This window comes from Andrographis paniculata, unplaced genomic scaffold (assembly GCF_009805555.1).
Source record: "Andrographis paniculata isolate CXL003 unplaced genomic scaffold, ASM980555v1 Contig9END, whole genome shotgun sequence".
Taxonomy (NCBI): domain Eukaryota; kingdom Viridiplantae; phylum Streptophyta; class Magnoliopsida; order Lamiales; family Acanthaceae; genus Andrographis; species Andrographis paniculata.
Window position 1 is genome coordinate 4,249,057 of NW_026137639.1, and position 21,180 is coordinate 4,270,236.

At 32.1% G+C, this 21,180-nt stretch overlaps 1 protein-coding gene across 2 annotated transcripts; it reads left to right on the forward strand.

Annotated features, from left to right (window-relative positions):
• The first annotated feature begins 14,488 nt into the window (after positions 1-14,488).
• LOC127244048 (uncharacterized) lies at positions 14,489-16,717 on the forward strand. Of its 2 annotated transcripts, none has more exons than XM_051264342.1 (2): positions 14,489-15,222; positions 16,010-16,717. In XM_051264342.1, exons 1-2 carry the CDS (start codon positions 14,674-14,676, stop codon positions 16,469-16,471), a joined length of 1,011 nt encoding a protein of 336 aa, XP_051120299.1. In that variant the 5' UTR covers positions 14,489-14,673; the 3' UTR covers positions 16,472-16,717. The 2 variants fall into 2 exon arrangements, with proteins under 2 accessions (XP_051120299.1, XP_051120298.1); XM_051264341.1 differs by having other exon boundaries at positions 14,494-15,228; positions 16,010-16,714.
• The last annotated feature ends 4,463 nt before the right edge of the window (positions 16,718-21,180 follow it).

Genomic DNA, 21,180 nt, shown 5'->3' on the forward strand with positions numbered 1-21,180 from the left:
ATTTCCAAATTAAACATCCAATTGAATTTGCAATTATTTGGAGGTGTAATCGATCCGTATGATAAATTAAATTTTCATGCACCCACAATTTGAAATCTAAATTCAAACGCGTGCATTTATAAAGGAAATATGCAAGTAATGTTACTGCATGCATGCAAATCATGATAAAAATCAATATATCATGCATTATGGCACAATCACTATCATGCATGTAACAACGTGCGTTATGGCTATATTTTGGTCCATTTAAATTTAATTTTTTGGGCTTATAGTTCAACAAAGTATTTTGTTGTTTTGATTATGCATAATACTCATCAAATTAGTTTATTAAAAATTAAATTCATCGATTATTAAATTAACTGATTATTCAATCCAAACTTTGTTTAAAGACGCATCATTTAAGCATCCTTCCACTGTTGAATTACGGTCATAACCCCCGAGATCATCTAATGATTTGTCACTTAATAGCTTTAACTCTCAAAGCTTATTTAATGGTGACTTTCATTACTTGATAATTTTCATACGTTTATAAATTCTGTCGGCCTCTATTTTTTCCTTCAAATAATAAGCTCCATAATTTTATTTGGGCCAGCTACCTTTTTTGGGCCTTCGTTGAATTGGGCTCCTTCCTCCGTTTGGGTTTTTTTGCTTCCTCCAATCCATATTTTGGATCCAACAAAAGACTCATTACTTTTTTCATTGGGTTGGCGTCCATCCTCCTTGGGCTTTGGATCATCCCTCTCTTGCATTTGAGTTTGGTTTCATAAGCTGCAAGACGATTCCACTAATTTAACTTTAATATCTTTCGTCTTAACGGTCATTTCTGCTAATTTAACAGTCATTTCTGTCATCTTAGTTCCTCTATTATTCTTTCAAAATTTGATAGATTTTTTGGTATAACATTATGTACTTATGGTGAGGTGTGGAAAGAAATCGTTACACTTTGCATAGTGTGATTTTGAAGTCTAATTTACAAATTTACAAAATATCTCGGATATAAAATTCCAATATGGTATATGAGACATCGCAAAAATCTAGGGTTTGTATTTATTTTATACTTCTTCAATTTGCCAAATTATTTTTTTTTATTTTATTTTTTGTCATTAAAGCTATAATCTATTTATAATAAAATATTTTATTTACTTATAATTTTATTACTCATACTCTAACACATAATAACTTTTTTCACTATTTTTTGTACTTATCTTACAATTTTTTTTTTCAATTATTTAATAAAATCTGATAATATTATTATTTTGCTTTTTTGATAATAACTTCAATTCTTAATTTTCAAAGATATTCTCCTGCCAGAGTAATGTCATCCTCGGTTGTGTAGATATTATATGACTGTGTTGGAGCGTTTATCAAATTCCAATTTCTTTCTAGCTTCATTCTTCAACTTTCTTGCTAGCTTTTCGATCTATGAGTTGTATATAAAATTTTCTGTCTGAGATGATCGAGGCATAAACCTGAATCAAATATAAAAGGAATAATATAATAAAAATAATAAATAGATAAACAAAAAAAAAAAACAATAATCAAACTGGTCCCAAAAAATGTCGCCAGAAATTGAGAGGTGTGAACTGTGAATCAAATATTTACCTGTTTTTCTGAATCAATTGAAGAATAATAGCAATAGGATTGAATCCATAGGGACTTTGATTGTATTTATTGAGTTTATTGTGTAATTAAAATGGGGGGATTTCTATCGAGAGTTAAAATAATTATCTTAAAGAAATTCAATTAAACCAAATAAAATCAAGCAATCAAGAAAAGAAAGAAACTAATTTATTAAGAAATAAAATCTCTAGTCTTAGGATGGGGTAAAAATCAGATAATGGATTTTATCATTGAATTAAATAATATAATCAATCAATTGACCACTCTTTAATAGAAAGAGCTAAACTAGGTACAACCATAGTAAAAATTTTCAAATAGAAAATAGCACGAGAAAAACTCAAATCAATTAGTTAAATAATTACAAAAGATTTCTTATTCGATAATGCGATTCCTAGACTAAGCGTGTAACCTATTTATTATTTTATCAAATAAATCAGAATTACGGATGCATTTATTCAATTAGCACATAATCAATAGATAGACTTAAAACGTGGCTATAATAATAAATCATATCTATGACCATAGACATTATACCCATAAATCACATAAATATCAATTAATCAAACACTTTAATTGAAAGGCAACGCTATCTCACAAATCCATAATCCAATATTGAATCCAACCTTAGAGTAGAATAAGAAATTTTGCCACTAAACATAATTAGAAATCGAAAAAAAAAAAAAAAAGTTCTACTTGACGGAAGATGAAAAAGAGTTATGCAGTCGTTTCTTAATCGCTCCGGTCGTCGTGCGTTTTCTTTCTTTTTCTCCAAGATGGTTTTTTTTTTTATTTCTTTCTACTTTCTTGATGAACCAGCCATCCAGCCCCTTGGAATTGGTCTTTAATACGTTTATTTTTTTTATTATTATTTTTCTTTTTTTATCTTTGCTCCGCCAATTGTTCTTGATACAAAATTTCCAATCTACCTTTGAAGTCTTGACTTATCCAAACTTTCTCTAGGCATGAACATGCCTAAATGGAAACAATAATCCGAAATGTTTGCATTAATTTTCAGTTTCTTCCATTTCTAACACAAACACAAATTCGACCAAATATCAGTAGAAACTAGGCAAAACTATAATCAATACGCGCAATCAACATACAAAATGTTAGATGAACAATAAGTTCATAAGAATCCAGCACAACCAAATCAATCGAAAGTTCAACATATCAATCCAAGTCAACCTCACATGATAAAGTATATGCTCATGTATTCTATGAAAGAAATAAGTATATAAGTGGCTACCGCTCCCCATGGGCTTGAATAAAAATCAAGTCTCCCTCACATTAAATATTTGAATCCAACATAAAGAATAAAAGAGACTTTTAATATAGGTTGTCACGGGACTGGTGATTAGGCTAGGAAAAGGATAAACAAAAGCTAAAATATGTCAGAAAAGAATATATTAAGAACATGATGCTAGCACATAGAAAGTAGTTTGGCATAAACAATGGAACCTTACTGTCATCAATATTTACTACTTCAATAACATCCTTGCATCAATAAAATTCCACCTTCAAATTTTCTTCTTTTTTTTTTTTTCTTTTTTTTTCGCTCACTTATTTTCTTTTTATTTTTTGTAAACTTTCACTACCCATTTATTGTAGCAATCACTCCTGGACAAATTTATTTCTAACTAGTTCCGAATAAAAAAAATGCATAACATTGAACTTGAAGTAATTCTTACTAGCATAGAGTTCAAATTGGAGAAGGCGTAATTTCAAAAGAAGGGTCAAAGGTTAAAAGACAATTAAATATAGAAAAGAATAGGTCAAAAAAGGCTCAAATGAGCTAACTTGGGGAAACTTATTTGGTTAGGTAATAAAAAGACTTAATGAGGTTACCTAATGCCTTTATCATTTTTAAAATGCAAGACTAGGTAATTGAAAGTTCAATATATATAATCACTCAATATTAGGTCATCTAAACAAATGCTACAAATCACACAAGAAATAATTTTCAAAAGTTTGAATACTACACACTTGATTTCTAATGTAAGCTTTTTGGAATATAGGTTCAAATTCTCACATAGTTCAAATGTCAACCTGGCTAAACATATTTCAAATCTAATATCATCAATCATATCAAGCTCATATAGACCACCATTGACTAACTTCAGACTAATCGAAACAATATGCAAAAGGATAGCAAATTGGGCATAACTTACCCCACCGAATCATGCATTGTCCCTAATCCAATAGAAAACTAAAAGGAAAAGGATTATAATGCTTCTTTGGAATCTATACTATGTGTTGTGTTGCTTCTTTGCCAATGCCTCTTCATTTGGTCGTGCGCCACCTTAGAGAAGGCTTGAGATTCATCGTGAATGCTACAAAAATGACTAGCCAACACAACAAACTATGCCAAGAAGAGGGTGATATGTGATATAAATAATTAAATGTCTCTTAATACACAATCAATTAATTGAATTATCATATAGCCAAAATTCATATATAGCTTTCAAAGTACTAAAGCAAATAACACCCGATTTACGCATAAGAGAAGCAATTATAGCACGAAGATCACTGATAATTAAGATTCGGCCAAGAAAATGCAAGTTTAAATCCAACTATGCCGAATATGCCAAACCAAAACAAGGTATCCCAAGTGAAGAAAGTAATGCAAGTGAATCATGATCGACGTAATTAACTACCTATTCTCTACAATCAAATCAACAAGTATAGCACATGATAATTGAAACGGAAGACAAAGAATTAAAGAAGCCATTGTCAACCCTGATGTTCAAGATCAATAACCAAGGAAGAAATCCAATGAATTAATTCAAGCCAAATAATCCACGATCATCGCACGAAAGCACTACAAAACATCTAACAAAGACATGGATTTCAATCTCAATTCCAAATTACCAATCACACAACCTCAACAAGTTCATCTTCAAAATTTGAAAGCATTAAAACAAAGAGATGGAGAAATATTACCCAATTAGTTTCGTCGCAAATATTTTTGCTATGAATTATTACCTTTTGCTACAAAATTTTTTTGTACCTAAATCTCAACTTTCTAGTAGTGGTTCCATGTAATTCTTTAGTGGAAATGATGAAAACTATGATATCTATTATGTTGCAATTTCAAGAGAAAACTCATAATAGAATAAAGAGCTTAGAGGAACAAATATCACAAGTGGCAAATTTGATACGAGACATGAAGTCAAAGGAAAAAGACAAACTTCCCTCACCACCCGACACCAATCCGAAAAATGTGAGCTTAATTGTTATATGAAGTGATGATTGGAAGGACCAAAAATTGGAGCTCCAAAGGACAAGAAATAGAAATAGCTACTAATGGAAAATCAAACAAGCCAACTTCTAAAACATCTACTTATCCTAAAACTAATGTTGCACCGTTCCCTTGCAGGTTGGCGAAACCAAAGAAGAATGACAAAAATAAAGAGATGATAAAGATGTTTTGAAGGGTGAAATTGAGCATACCTTTGGTTGATGCAATCAAGAAAGTGCTGAAGTACACAAAATTTTTTAAGGATCTTTGCATAAACAAGAAGAAAATACGAGGAGACCAATGCATAATCACTGGAGAGTGCGTTCTTCCGTTTTACAATGTAAGTTTCCTCCTAAATATGGTGATCAGGTATGTTTTCAGTTCCTTGTAAAATAGGTAAGTTGGTGATTAAGCGAGTAATATTAGATAAAGGAGCCACAATTAATGTGATTCCTCAATCTTTTTATAAGTCTTTGAATATTGAGCCTTTAAAAGAAGTTGGAATTATTATACAACTAGCCGATAGGACAAATGATTACATTAAGAAATGATTGAAGTTGTCTTATTGCAAGTTAATGAATTAATTTTTCCGGTTGATTTTTATGTGCTTGATATTTATGATGATAACTTTTCAAATCCTTCACCAATTTTACTTAGTAGACCATTTTTGCGCACCGTGCGTACAATGATTGTTGTGAAACAAGGCATACTTACTATAGAATTTGATGGTGAAAAGTTCAATTTAATATTTTTGATTCTATAAAATACCTTGTGGTATATAATACATTGTGTAGTGTGAATATTATTGACAAAAATATCCAGTGAGTCATGAGATTGCATGATTAATTTATTTTGAATGTAAAATCGAAGCTACCGCCGAGTTAGTTGGAGCATGTTCACTCAAATGATGATATAAATCTTGAAGAAATTTTTTTTGTGAGCAATCATCTTTTAAATATGGAAGTAAAAGACAAAAATTAAAGTGGGAAGATGGTCCAAGACAGTGTCACCCAATGGCTAACATGTGAACTATGTCTAGCCAAAGACGTTAAAGAAAGGCGCTTCTTGGGAGACAACCTAAATTTTCTAACTTTATTTCTATTATTTTTTAATTTTTTTTTATTTTAATCATCACCTATGTTTGATTTGGATCATTTTTTAAGAGAAATTCCTTAAAAAAATAAAAAAAATGGTGCAAATTGCACCGAATGCTTAGGTGTGATCACTTCGGACTGCTACCACCAAACTAGTAGATAACACCAACTTTCGGGTGAAAAAAAAATGATGATGGTTATCTTAGGTGTGATCACACCATTTTTTGAGTAAAAAATATATTAGAAGGATTACCTTATGTGTGGTCACACAACTCCAATCACCATTTGAGAGGGTTGTGAGGGTGGTCAGGTGCTTAAAACCCTCTCGAATGATCTCAAATGTTGGTTTGTTTATATGTATATTTCAAATTTGGATGATCTCTCCATCCTGGATTGTAAATGTTCGAGTAGGGGTTTGTATGCTCTCGGAATGAATCCCGCAACATAGACATCTACTTATTGAGTTAAAGTGGGATAAATATCATTCGGATGTTCCTAACTTATACAGATCCCACAATCCTTAACTTGTGTTTTTCCTACAAAAAATTGTCAAACAAATGATGTTAGTTTAGTTAATTGTTATTGTATAGAACTTACATTGCTTACTTCCTCAACTGCTACAACTTTCTTGTACCAAATTGTTTTGGATTCATTGCCGTATTATTCCATAACTCTCATGTCTCTATAGGAGTTTTGTTCATCGATGCTCTTCCACTTGTTGTGTCTATGATTTTCATATCAATGAAAATCAAACCTTCATAAAAATATTGAATCAGTAATTGCACAGGGATTTGTTGTTAAGGATATCTAATAAGTAAATCATTAAAGTGGTCTCATTATTCAAATGAAGACTCCTATATATGTTGTGTGATTTTGCATATCTTTTTTCTCATAATCACAGGTCATGAGCCGGAAAAATACTTCTGGAGAAACTTTCCTTTCATGTCAGTCACACATAGTAATTCTTCTGGCAAGTAAATTGAAGAGCCAATCGTTTCTAGCATTTTTTAATGAAAAAAGGAATGCATGAAGCTTGATTTTATCTTCTGTTAATCCTGGTGGTTTCATGCTTATACAGACGACATAAAATTTTTAGAGATTCTTGTGCGGTTCTTCACCTAACAAACTATGGAAACAAGGCAACAAATGTTTAATCCAAAAATAGTATTACCATATATCATCGGGAATGCAATGCAGAGAAGCTGCTGAATCAGATTAGGGGCTGCTAGCTTCCTTAATGTCCTTTGATCTATCTCTTCTTCTTGCTTAAATTTGTCGGAACTAAAACCACTAGATTATTTTGAACCTAAATCTTTTTAGCAATGCTCCCTAGTTTATTTTCTCAATCGATGTGCAGTTTTCTCAATCTCATGAGAACTTTTGTTGGTTGTTGACCAACAGAAAAGATGGGATTATTTGATCAAAAATCAAGATTCCTGTGCAATCAAATCTTGACATAAACTGGAAAAGATAGATTTTATAAATAATATAAAACAACCAAAAGTAAATAAAATTATTAGAATTCCTCATCAACGGAGCCAAAATTTGACAGCATTCGTCATACACTGAAAATTAAATAAAATAGACTTACTCCCACAATAAAGAATAACGTAGTATAATTGATGTAGGATCGTGTTCTCAGGGAATCAAAAATATTTTATTTTTGGTTATTTAATATATAAATATAATGAAATGGGGGGAGTTTGGAAGTTAGAAATAAAGGTACGTCCGTTAATTACTTCCCTAATTAGACTAGAACTCTAGCGATGCCACAAAGAATTTACTAACCTAACTGTATTCTGAATTGAAGAGCCTAATTCAATTAAATAACTATCTATGCAAAACTTTTTCAAATTGATTCTATGATTTTATAGTGGTGTCTGCACCTAGTTGCTACTTAAACCAAATTAAAACGCAATTACGAGCACCTAATTTAGTTTAGTAATTAATATTTAATTTAATTGAAACACCTTGCCAAAATACTAAACTAAATCAAAGATATTAAACATTAAAATTAGAAATCACATAAATACTTATGAACCAAAAATAATATAAAATCAAAATAAAGTCTAATCTCACAAATTCATACCACCAAGTTATGTCTTTCACTCCTAAACTAAAGAAGTAACAACTCACGAATTATAGGAGGAAAAAAATAAAAATAAAAACAAATATTGCCTGAGATTGATAGGATTGACAAGAAAAACTCATAATCTCATTGGAAGAATCTTTCTCCTTCTTCCCGTTCTGCGATTTCTCTCCGAGACTTTTTTGCACTGTGTTCTCCTCCCTAGCATGTAAAAGTTTTGCCTCTTTCCCCTTTTTTTTTTTTTTTTTTTTTTTTTTAATTTTTGCCTTAATAATGAGCTTTTGGGCCTTTAATTAATTTTTCAAGTTATTGGGCTTTTTCATTCTTTTTTCTCTCTAATTCTACCAAATTTATTATTTTTCTCTTTCATATCATAAATAAAAAATGTATACACAAATCAGATAAATTCAATCAAAATTAACCAAATATCGCAAATAATATGAATATTTAACGCATGCAATTTCTAACTATCAATAAGTCGTTCCCTTTGAATGTGGAGCAAACTCTGGAGAAACTGTTCAAGTAAACAGAAGGGATCTCATGTTGGAGGTCACTAAAAGTGTTTTGGCCAGTCAGTGAGACTAGCGCTAGGTTAAATTTTCTGAATCCTTCCACTCGAGGCACATCATCCAAAATTAGAGTAGTATATGATAAAGCTCCATAATACGCATTCATGGGAACATCATCGTGCGGGGCTTGATGAATCTTGACCTTATTTTCATTCTTTTTTTGAATTCCCCATTGATTAGCAGTTGGGAGTTGTAGTCGATTGATGGTATTATTCGGATAACCTAATCTTTGTTGGAATGTCTGATCCTATAGAACTTGAACATGTTCCACCATTTGAACATGATCTCACACAACTCGGCCATCCATTGCTGCATTGTCTGAAGAGTTTGCAAGAGAACAACATCAACTGGTGGTGGCATTCGTCCTCCTTCTTTCAATTGAGATAATTGTGGCATTTGAGGGATCTCGGTGTTCTTATTGTTAGAAACCTTGGTTTCTTTCTTGGTGTTGCAATTTGAATAGCGTTGAGGACAGTTGCTTATTTTTGTTTAACTTTTCTTGGCAGAGTCCCCGCATACATCATAGTGAATTGGTGTTAGCTCATGCTATGAAATCGTTGGATTACAATAATTATCATAAACCTCATTATTTTTTGTAATTACATTCTCAAGGGAAACTGTCTCGAAAATGGCGCCAAAAAATTTGATGAAATTATTTTTAATAGAATTATTTTACTTTTGAGTTGATTGTAAATGTGGAAGGAATCTGATGACGATTTAAAGAATGTCACATTATAGTCAAAAAATATTCTTCAAATAATAGAACTTTCTCATCATAACCAGTGAGTTCCGGGTTGAACTTAGGACATTAATATTGAGGAAAAACTTAAGTCAAATATGCATACGAATTTATGAAGTTAATATTTAGATTAGGTTGCGTTAAAGGTAGAAGTAAACGATGAAATGTAAATTTATAAAGTAGGCATAAAAGGGAAGATGATAGATAGTTGAAGTGGAAGGTGATCGCATAGTGAAGTAAAGGTTCGCAGGTTCGCGATGATGACGGTGAATAGGGTGAATTAATAGTGTATGTTGGTGATGGAGATATACTATTATGGAATGAAGAAAGAAATGATGTTTGGATGAGGTGAAAGTATGTTCGCTATATATGTATATTCTTTGATAGTAGAATATTGTGTGCAGGTGAGCGTGTAAGATTTGTGTTTGCTAAAGTGTTGTGTGTTCACGATGATTTATTCGACCTAAAGATAATTTCGTAAAAGACAAACTAATTCCTTAGTTATTGATTAATGATCCATTTATGAATTCATTATTATTTGTCCGAAGAGTTGTTCTTCTCGATACCCGCGACTCATTAATTAAGAGACCAATTCACTCTCTACTTGCTGTCAAATATTATAAGTCAAATTGTGTTCATAGAGGCGCTTTCTCAATGGGACCGAGATGTACCTAGTGTGTAATCCTTTCGGAACCCCTTAACTAGATTTGATTAAATGACTTATATTCACATTTTAATCAGAGTTCATGCTAGTCACATTGCGAAACAAATATCTTCCATTGTTGTCCTCCAGGTGTGGTGGTGATATGAAGAATAATGATGTTTCATTATCTAAGGAATTGATCTTTGCGTTTACACTACAAAAGCGGTAAATTTAGTGCCTATATGAATGATCAATATAAATACTCCACATTTCTCATATATTCGAGTGGAACAAATGGGGGGGGTGCATTGGAAAAAAACCTATCAAATAGTATGATGATGCTTTCTTGAAAAAGTGTCCTCAATTCCATTGTTTTTAAAGAATGTTGGACAGTATTTTAAGGGAGGTCCTGCGTGAAAATAGCTCGACAGCGTAAATACATTAAAATGGGACACATTCTTAAACTATTCCAGCTAAGAAAAAAGTGTAGGGCATTTTGGGCAGGTCATAATAAGTTGCTAGTTGAAGAACGAGGTTAGAAATTCATAATAAAGTTCGAACACAACAACCAAATGGCCTGAATATAAATAATGCCCGGCCCTCCCTCATATTTTCTTGGCTTTTTTTATTCAAGGAAAAAGCACAAGTGTTAAAAGTAAATGGGATGGGTTTGATACCTCCGGAGTTGGGTCATTGCTTGATCAACCCCCCGTGTGTGGATGAGTTGGTATTAGGTCATCCGAAGTTGATTAGAGGTTAGATGGATTGAATAGACTACTCATGTCAAGAATGTGCACATTCATTTTCGAAAGCTCTATTGAAAGAACTCTAAGTTAAGTGTGCTTACTCTCGAGTAATTTAAGAATAGGTGACCCCCTGGGAAGTCTCCCAAGGTGCGTGTGAGTGAGGACATAAGTCCGCTGGAAGGACTCGTGTTAACCTATAAGGCTAGTCTACAATCACAACACTTCCGGATTTGCATGGTTTGCAGTCCAGGGTGTCACAATGGGTGGCAAGGACATAACTCCTATTATAAGTGTTGCCAACCACCCATGCTAAACTTTTGGAGCTCCTTATAGCTTGTGCTCTTCCTAAACTGATCGCATTTTCTTAGTAAGTGAGAATTTTGCAAATGATTCAAAACAACCCCAATTTAGAGGCAGAGAAAAAACATTTAGGAGATTGGTGGTTACAATTTTCTGACTGGCGTGATGATTTCCAGTCATCCAATCTAGCATATGTGAATTTGATCGGACGAGATTCATTCTACATGGATCATGGTAAATTTCTTTGGATTGAGCTCCAAACCAACTGTTCTTTTGATTTTTAATATAGTTTATTAATTTTTATCTTTCGCATGTGAGATAGGATCGCGGACTTACAATTTGATTGATTGAAATAGCACGTTGTGAGATTCCTTACTTTTCCATGAGAACCAATTTTCTTACAATTTATTCCTCTGAATGGGACTGAAATTCTCAAAGTAGCAAGGCACATCAAATGATGCAAGAAGAGATTAAAAACTTATTTACCTAGGCATTTATACTCAGTTGAGTACATATTAATAAAATATCACCATATATATTTATAGAAATTAAGAGAACATGCCCAAAATCAGTGTTATCACTTTGCAATGGAACTTAAAAGTTGATAATGTCATGTTATCAAATAAATTGAAAATAACGAATTTGAAAAATGTGTATATCAAGGAAAAACAATTCGGTTTCATCATAATTTGTGTGTATGTACACAATCTTGTGATCGTGGCTAAAGATGTAAGTCTGATTGATGAAGTCAAACACAAGTTGAGTCGAACTTTTGTCATGAAAGATATGGGGTTAGCCGATGTTATCTTTGGAATGAAAATTATAAGACGAGATGAGAGCACTATTCTAACTCTATTCCATTATTTGGGAAGATACTGAGCAAATTTAATGCTTTTTACAACACTCCAGCAAAAACCTCAATAGACCTCCGTGTGCACTTGAGCAAGAATAGGGAAACCCAGTAACTCAAAAAGAGTATGTCAGAATCATTGGAAGCCTAATGTACCTAATAATTTATACGAGTCCTTATCTAGCTTGCCCATTAAACTAGCTATGTCAATACACTAGCGATCTTAATCACGAATATTGGAAAGTGCTACTGAGAATCTTGTGTTATTTGAAATTTACTCTTCACTTTGACATACATTATAAGACATATCCTTCAATACTTGAAGGCTCCCATGGTGCTAATTGAATATTTGATACAAAAAAACTTGTCATCTGCTTTTAAGATGTTGTGGATGGTTTCGCAAACTTGAAATTGATTGGACGCTATGAAGTTCATCGCTTGAACTTTCCGCATATTGCTATGCGTTTTTACTTTTCATGGTGACTATACTTGTCTTTAGATTCGGGGCACTTAGTTTTTCGAAGGGTCCCCCATGCGTGTTTTGAAGTAGATGTCGGGGTTCATTCCGACTGAGGAACTGCCTTTTTGTGTCGGTTTGGATAACGTTTGATATGCTTTTGTTGCATTTATATCATCGCGACACCTTATTTATATAATCTTAAAAATAGAGTTAGATATTTTATGATAAGATTATCTATATAAGTGTGAAGTATGAGCTATTTTAAATAAAATACTTACAAATCCAAAAATGTGATCCATGACCAAAACGGATCAAAATGTAAGAAGAAATTAAATGTACATTGAGGTAGAATAATTCAATGTATCATGTCAATTGAACCATAAGTACAACCTGTAATATTAACTACAAATTACATATACTGATGTGTAGATGTCTCTTTTGAACTGAGTAGTGCACTTGTCCTTACTACGAGCATTTATTGTTGAATAATTTGATAATAATAAATAGAATTTAATTTAAAGGAAATTAAATTCAAAATTTTCTAAAAATTGATTTTCCGGTGAATAGAAATGTGTTGGGAAAAAAATTTTGAATTGAGATTTTCTCAATTATTCGAAGTGAAAGATAATTAAAATTGTGGACTAAATAGCTATGTTGGGCTTAGGCTTAATTATTTAAGTAATTGACTAATTAATTGTGAGATTTGTCTCACATTAGTTATTACATCATTACATTACATGAATGTATTTATATATTAAATTGTGTAGTTAAAGTTCCAAGAAGTGTACCCAGGGCACGCGACTGCCGGTAAACCACACATGCGCATGCTGCCCGCCCCCCCGCCCGGGACCGGACCCGACAAGTGCACGAGCACAGGCTTCGTAAATTCTTGGCTTGGCGAAGCCAAGTTTTACACCATAGCCCAATACCTAACCTAAGTATTTTGTTTGTCTCTAGACGAGTCCATGTTTGAAGCCCATTCATTTAAACCCAAGTATGCGGCCCAAGTTACATTGATAGTATCCGGTGGCAAGTCTATCCATTGGAATCAAGAGTGAAGCCAATGTCAAAAATTATGTCGATAATAATGGTAAACATTATGGGCACTAATTCCGCATATTACCTTTTTCCCTGGCTGAGCCTGTAAAAGGGGCTTCTCCTCATTACTTTCAACACACCAACATATCCTCTCATCGATCTTCTCTCGTATCATCTCTTTCCTCCCAAAAGTTTTTCGAAAAGCCTTTTGGCACAACACAGTCTCCTTCATTTTAATTCATCGAAGCTTCGACAATCAGAGATAATATTCTCTTTGGAGATAAAAACTATTTTATCATTGGGATTAGAACACCGACTACCAAAGCATAATTAAAATTGTGGAAAGAGAATGTTTCTCGACTCGATTTTACAGTGATATTAACTCTATTATAGCATTAATAATTTTCGCTAATATATTATATTATTATAAATGAAGTGATTTCTTTTATTATATATTATGGTGAAATTACATATTCAAAACAGTAATTGCTTCCATTGTTGAAAGTAAATTGTAGTAAACACGACGATTGTTAATCTTGTAGCAAAGCAAAACCCCATTTATAGTCAAAACTGAAAAAAAGTCAATGGCTATAGCGTCACTTAAATTCACTAGAAACCCAATGGTTGGACAAAATTCAATGAACAATGAGGACGTTCCTTCATCCTTCCGTTTCAGTACAAAGTTTGACAACGACCTGAATTAATAATGCCTTTGATTAATTAGACCCCTGGAAGGAAACCCTAAAATAAAAAACGATCAACAAAGTCAACAAGCTCTATTAATAAGCGAAATTGCGAGACCACACATTCCATTCATCACTAAATCACAACAATTATTCATTCATTTCTTTATTTATTTATAATGAAACTTTCGCAAGAAAGCTATTCACCTTTTCCTGCTTAGCCCGTAAGATTTATGGTGAGCCGTTGGATCAACGAATCCTGCCACGAGAGCCGTTGATTGAAGGGAGGGTTGAATGGTGCCTTGAAGACAAGGTTAGCTGCACATGTGTTTATGTCAATCTGCTATGACCAAATTGCTAACGTAACCTTTAAAGCAAAGGTGGTTTCTTTGCTTGTCTATGTCAAAAGAAGCCAATCCAATATTAAATGTAATAACAATATACAACTTAAAAACAATTGTATTACTAAAACCCTCCCACATATTATTAATCACTTCCCAAATATCATCCTAGCTTCACTAACCTTTATTCCTTAGTTTCCCCATCCTTATTTGCATATATAAAATTCTAAAAACATATAAAGTTTCAATCTTGGCGAGAAAAGATGGCCTCGAGGAGTGACTATGGTGAAGAAAGCATGACACAAGTTTCAGTGTTGCAAGATGGATTTTGTGCGAGTCGAATACTCTCGAGGGAGTCATCCATTGGCAAATCTTCGCGAATTTATTATCGGTCGGCTGAAGGGATCCCCTTCAAGTGGGAATCCATGCCGGGGACGCCGAAACATCCCCAAGAAGACGATGTTGTGCCACCACCTAGTCCTTCGCCATTGATGCAAAGCTTGGGGCTTTCCTTGCCCAACGTGGATCATGATAAGCCTCAAAGAGTCCCTTTGAAAACATTTAAGATTGGGAATCTTAAAGAAATCATGAAAAGAAGGATCAATTTTGACGTGGAGATGATGCTAGGAAAAAAAAATAAAAAGAAGCCTGGAGCTTGTGTAGAGGTATTGGAGGTAGTTAAGGATTCGAGTGTTTCTTCTTCTGCTTCGACTTGTTTGTCCGAATCATCGTCCTTCTCGTCCCACAGCCGCATGTGGGATTTATCCATGAACGATGGCCCGTTTTGTTGCAGCCCTTGGAGCATTCCTTCGGTACTTGTAAGAAGAGTTTAATTAGTTTTCATTTTTTTTAAAGTGCATTGATTCCACGCCTAGCTCAATGATCGATCTTAATTTATTTTCTTCAATTAATTAATAGTGTAAATTAAAATAGTAGTTTTAATTGTGATCAAGGGTTAAGTTGAACATATATATAAGCAAAACTATTGTTCATAATTTCTTTAGGTTTCGAAAGTCAGCATAAATACCCCTGTACTTTGAAAAATGGCATGACACCTTTAATACTTTCAAAAATATTACATGAAACCTCTCTATATTTTTTGAAACTCCATGAATCTCTATTTTGTTTAAAAATTATATAGCGCTCTTTATATTTTCAAAAATATTTCATGAAACTTTCCACTATGTAAAAGAATATAGATAGAAAAATATTTTCTATCACACAATGAGGTTTCATGGCGATGGGATTTCATGCAAAGTTTTTTAAAATATGAGGAGACATTTTACGATGAATTTCGAAATCAGATAGAAGTTATGAATAATTTTACCTGGAACTAATTATCTTCACTAGTAAATTTCTCATTAATTTTGAAAACAAATTATATTCCTTGAAAAAGCTAGGAGCTTGCAATCGAGTTTATAGTTTGCTACTAGCTATAGCTCTGAGTCTTGTGAATTAAACAGATGGTGTTGTTGAGGCATATATACGTGAGTTCATACATGATATATTATATCGATCATCATCCTAAATTAATCCTCGATCTGATGATCTCTTAATTACTACGGTACGTAGTGATGATATCCGTTAACTGCACTGCAGGTTGAAGGCAAGACAAGAATATACTACTGCAGCGGCAGCCACGACGACACGGCATTTGCAATGGAAAAAGAAGAAGTTGATGATGATCATGAGGATGATTCATTATTCCTCAATAGGATCCTGCCAAGATTACCTTCGGGCGACCTTTCAGGCCCTTCTTCACATGACATTAATAATAAAAGAGCTGCTGCAGTCGGAGTTCCTTTCCAGTGGGAAATGCAACCGGGAACGCCAAAAAGGCAGCTGCCGGAAAATGATGACCTGATCCCACCTCAGAGACAGCTTGCTCTTCCACCCCCGAAAGCAGCCATTGTCAGAAAGGGGCCCTGGACGAGAACTGCCTGGAGTTGGATTAAGGACAAGGGACGAGGAACTTCAAAAATGGGTACTGCAACTGCAATCAGCCACCGGAAAACAACTAAGTTTGCTCTGTCCTGGAGATACTTTAAGTCATCAAGCTAATCTTAGGCTTAATTTGTAGTGATCTATCTATCTATCTATACATATATATATGCCTTAATTTACAATTTAAATATTTATATATATTGCCATGAATATATATTTATAATTGGAAACATACATGTACCCGCGGCGGATATAATCAGAATTTTTTTTTTTTTTTTTTTTTTTTTATTATGACGCGGGAAATATAATGAGAATTGTTGATTATACATAATTATGTTTATGTTGTGTGCGGTATATTTACTAATGTTCGGCCTATCATGCTTAAAAAAATATAGAATTTTGCAACAAATTGAAGGAGAATATGGTGAATTCCAATACGTTGTGCATGAACATTATTCATGATTATATCCATAAAAACTTCGAATCTTAATAAATTTTTGCTTCAAAAGTAATTTTAAAATAAATTTATTCTGCATCATATAATAATTTTTCTAACATCTCCAAAATAATAATTAAATACTCTTTTCGTCCAAATTGGATGTACCATTTTTGTACGTCTCACTCACTACCAGAATAATGAATTTCAGTCTCGGATTCGAGACTGCAAAAATACATATATAATATATATTAAATGAAGTAAATTGGGTTGGTCTCGTATTAGTTAAAATAGTCTTGGAATATTCGATGTCATATTAAATATATATTTTATTATATTAAATAGTCTTAGAATTTTCGAGGTCATATTAAAATATATATTTTAGTATATTAAATCATTTTGAAATTTTCTAGGTGACATTAAACATATATTTTATTATATTAAGTAATCTCGGAATTTTTGATATCATATTAAATATATATTTTATTATATTAAATAGTTTTGGAATTTCTGAGGTCATATTATATATTTATTTTATTATACTCATTTGTCCCTTAACAATCTATCTATTTTTTTATTTGGTCTATTTCATAACAAAAGTATCTATATTTTTTTTAGTAACGGTACTTTTTTACTAATATTGAAAATACCCTTACAATTTATAATATATTAAACAAATGTCATCACGTTTATATCACACAATTCTAATAAGGTTATTTTAATATTTTCTACTTCATCCATACCACACCCTAATATAATACTAATATTCCTAAAACTCCGTGCAAAAAGCAAACATATACATAGATATAGATAAGGGAAGGTGGAAGTATTAAATAGTCTTGCAATTTCCGATGTCATATTAAATATTTATTTTATCATATTAAATATATGTTTTATTATATTAAAAAGTTTCAAAATTTCTAAGGCCATATTAAATATATATTTTATTATATTAAATGGTCTCAAAATTTCCGAAATCATATTAAATATATATTTTGTTATACTCTCTCTGTCCCGTTCTAACAGTGCTAAAAATATCTTTATATTTGTATAATTTTTTGCACAAATGTTATAGTAATAATATTATAAGACACTAATAGAAGTATTTTTGTTATTTCCCCTTAATTTGTATTATATTTTCATATAATAATTAATATTCAAATATTAACATGGAAAAAAATAAATGAGACCCTTAGAGCCAAACGAAAATAGTATTAAGTAGTCTCGAAATTTTTGAGACCATATTAAATATATACTCCCTTCGTCCAATATCTATATATCGGTTTACTTTTTTCACGGAATTTTAAAAATATTAATATTATATTAGAATGTAGTAGAAATAAAGATAAAAAAGACTAAATTAACTTTATTAGTATTGTATGATATAAAGGTTATGACATTTGTGTAATATATTATAAATTAGAAGATTATTTGTAATATTTAGGTACAATTACTAGAAAAATGAAATGAATACTTGGACGGACCAAAAATAAAAAAATGAATAGATTATTAAGAGACCGAAAGAGTATTTTATTATATTAAATAGCTTCACAATTTCCGAAGTCATATCAAATACATATTCTATTATATTAAATTGTCTCGAAATTTCTGAAACCGTATAAAATATATTTAATTATATTTAATATATATTTTATTATATTAAATAATTTCATATTTTCCAAGACCATATTATATATATTATTTTATTATATTGAGAAGTTCCGAAAAGTTTTGAATCCATAGAAAATTCAAATTCTTGCCCAAATCTCTCATCCTCTCTATATATATAATAATTTAATTTCTTAAAAAAAATAATGGAATTGCAGATAAATTAGAGTAGAGAATAAAATTGGAAAGAAATAAAATTGAGTATAGAATGAGAATTAATTATATTGTATGGTAAAACTGAGAATTCAGTTGAGAAATATAAAAGCTATATGAATTATCAAATAATAATAAATGATTAATAGGAGAAAAAAAGAGTTTTAACAAATGAGAATTTATGAAAAATATTTTTGGTGATTTTTTTTATAAAAATTATAAATTATATACAATGTTTTTTAAGATTATATTTTAATACAATTTTTAAAAGATAGCTAAAAGTTAAATAGTTTAACAATAAATTAAATTTGATTTTTATAAAATTGAAATAATATAATTTTAAAAAATTTATAAAAATTAAATAGTATCAAAAAAATTAAAAGAAAATATACTGCAATATCATTTGTCTCTATTTCTCTGCATACGGAAAAAAAATGAAAACAGACAAATAGAAATGATTTATTTCTCAAGTTCCATTTCTCTAACCCGAACAAACAAGAGAAATGATACAATTTTCATTTCTCTGTCCTTACTTCTTTGTACCAAATGCAGCCTAACATTACACGCCCACAGTGGCCGATGTAGTGTCTTTTCTTCTTTCCAATCTTTTCCATTTTTTTCTTTTCTTTCCTCTTCATTCTTCTTCATTAGTCGCCGCCCACCGGCAACACTCCTTGGTAGTCACCGCCAGTGCAGCCGGCACTTGGTTCTTCTTCTTCTTCTCTAAAATTTTCTTTTCTTATTTTTCTTTTCTTCTCTTCTCTTCCTTTTTTATAGTAGCCGCCCGCCAGCAACATTCCACAGTAGCCACCGCCGCACCCCGCACCAGGTTCTTCTTTCCCAAAATTTTCTTTTCTTACTTTTCTTTCCTCTTCATTCGTTTTGACAAGTCGCTGCCCGTCAGCAACATTCCACAGTGCCGCCACCGCACGCTGCACCAGGTTCTTTCTTCCTTATTCTTCACAGTCGCCGCCGCTGCAGCCCACACCAGGTTCTTCTTCTACTATATTCTCCATTTCTCCTCCTTCTACCCCCGTCCTCCTCCTTCTTCGGCGGGCCGGCGGCGACTCCCCCTCCTCCTTCTTCTCCGGCGGCAGGCCAGCTGATCCTCTTTGTTCTCCAGCGGCAGCCCCTCCGCTTTCTTCTTCTTCTCCAGAGACTGGGCGGAGACGAGTCACTAGCGGAAGTCTTAGGGTCTTATTATAAATTTATTTTTTTAAAAAAATAAAATTAATATTTACCTCGGAAATTCTGACGCCATTATATATTTATTTGTTTAATAAAATTAATAATAGCTTCAGAAGTTCTAATGCCATTTTAAATCTCACTCGTTCTATCACACCAATGGTATATGGCTTCAGAAATTCCGAAGCTTTTGGAAATGGTCTCGGAAAATCCTAAGTAACATAAATGGCAATGAGTTTTTCTCTTAGGGTATAATTCCAAACCAAATTCTGAAGCCAAAATTAATTTGCCTCAGAACCTCTTTAAATTCCAAAGCAAGTTTTCCGAAACCATGTTAACAAATTCTTGCAATGACTCAAAAATATTGATTTTCTATTTTAGTAAAAGTAATCACATATTAATACTAAAATATCCTTTAACTTTTACATAAATTATAAATATACCATTACTCATACAATTATTAATTTATATATAAAGTACAATGGGCAGAAACATCAAAAACATCTTATAAACTCCCATTAACCTATAAAACAATATTGTTTGTTAATCTACTACAAAACCACAAATAAATCATTTAAATTGGGACGGAAGGAGTATTATTTCTATATTAGACATTCAACATATAAGTATTATAATTTGTGGAAGATTGACACAGTTTCTGGGTCTTGGACCGAGTTTGCGGCCGAAAAAATGAGCCGAAACCTTGAAGCTCACTTAGAATAATCCGGAACCTTATAGAACTATCACTATTGGAAAATAACATTTTGTAACGAAAAAATTCCATCTCCAATCCATTTTTTTCATTACTAATGACATTATTAAATTTTATCCCTAAAGGTCATGTAGCAAACGTCATCCGTCCCTAATTTTCGTTACAAATATATATATTCTTTTAGTGTATTTGGAAGACTTTGAGTAAAACTAGAATTTGTACATACTAGTTGGAAGAATCTTGTGGAAGGTTGTAGAAGACCCAGAACATTCCAGTGGCAAATCATAGCTCTTAGATCGATTCGATCTCAGTCACCTATTGTGATGAGATGGATTTGTATATATGGGTTTGGTCATTTCATTTGTAAATCATCAAGCTGAGAACAATAACGGGATTTTTCCCTCACCACTTTCTCTCTTTAATGACTTTCAAGTGTTTTTTATCGTGTTTTTGAGGTGTTTGAAGAAGGCATAACTAAAATCTTCTGAGTGTTTGAGAAGTCACTAGGCCGCATGGAAGGTATTCGAAGAACAATCAAGCAATCTAATAAAAATTCTCTAAACACTGAAAAATATTGCGTAGTAAACGTTGTCAAGGTCCAATATGTAGGAACTGAATAAATTATTTCTTTTATCATCACAATTCAATGTTTGAGGGAGAAATTAGAATTTA

Excerpts from the sequence above, each read along its gene's own strand:
- LOC127244048 (XM_051264341.1), top strand. The coding sequence starts at position 14,674 with ATGGCCTCGAGGAGTGACTATGGTGAAGAAAGCATGACACAAGTTTCA. Across the intron at positions 15,229-16,009 it reads GGAGCATTCCTTCGGTACTT|GTTGAAGGCAAGACAAGAAT; the intron begins GTAAGAAGAGTT and ends ACTGCACTGCAG.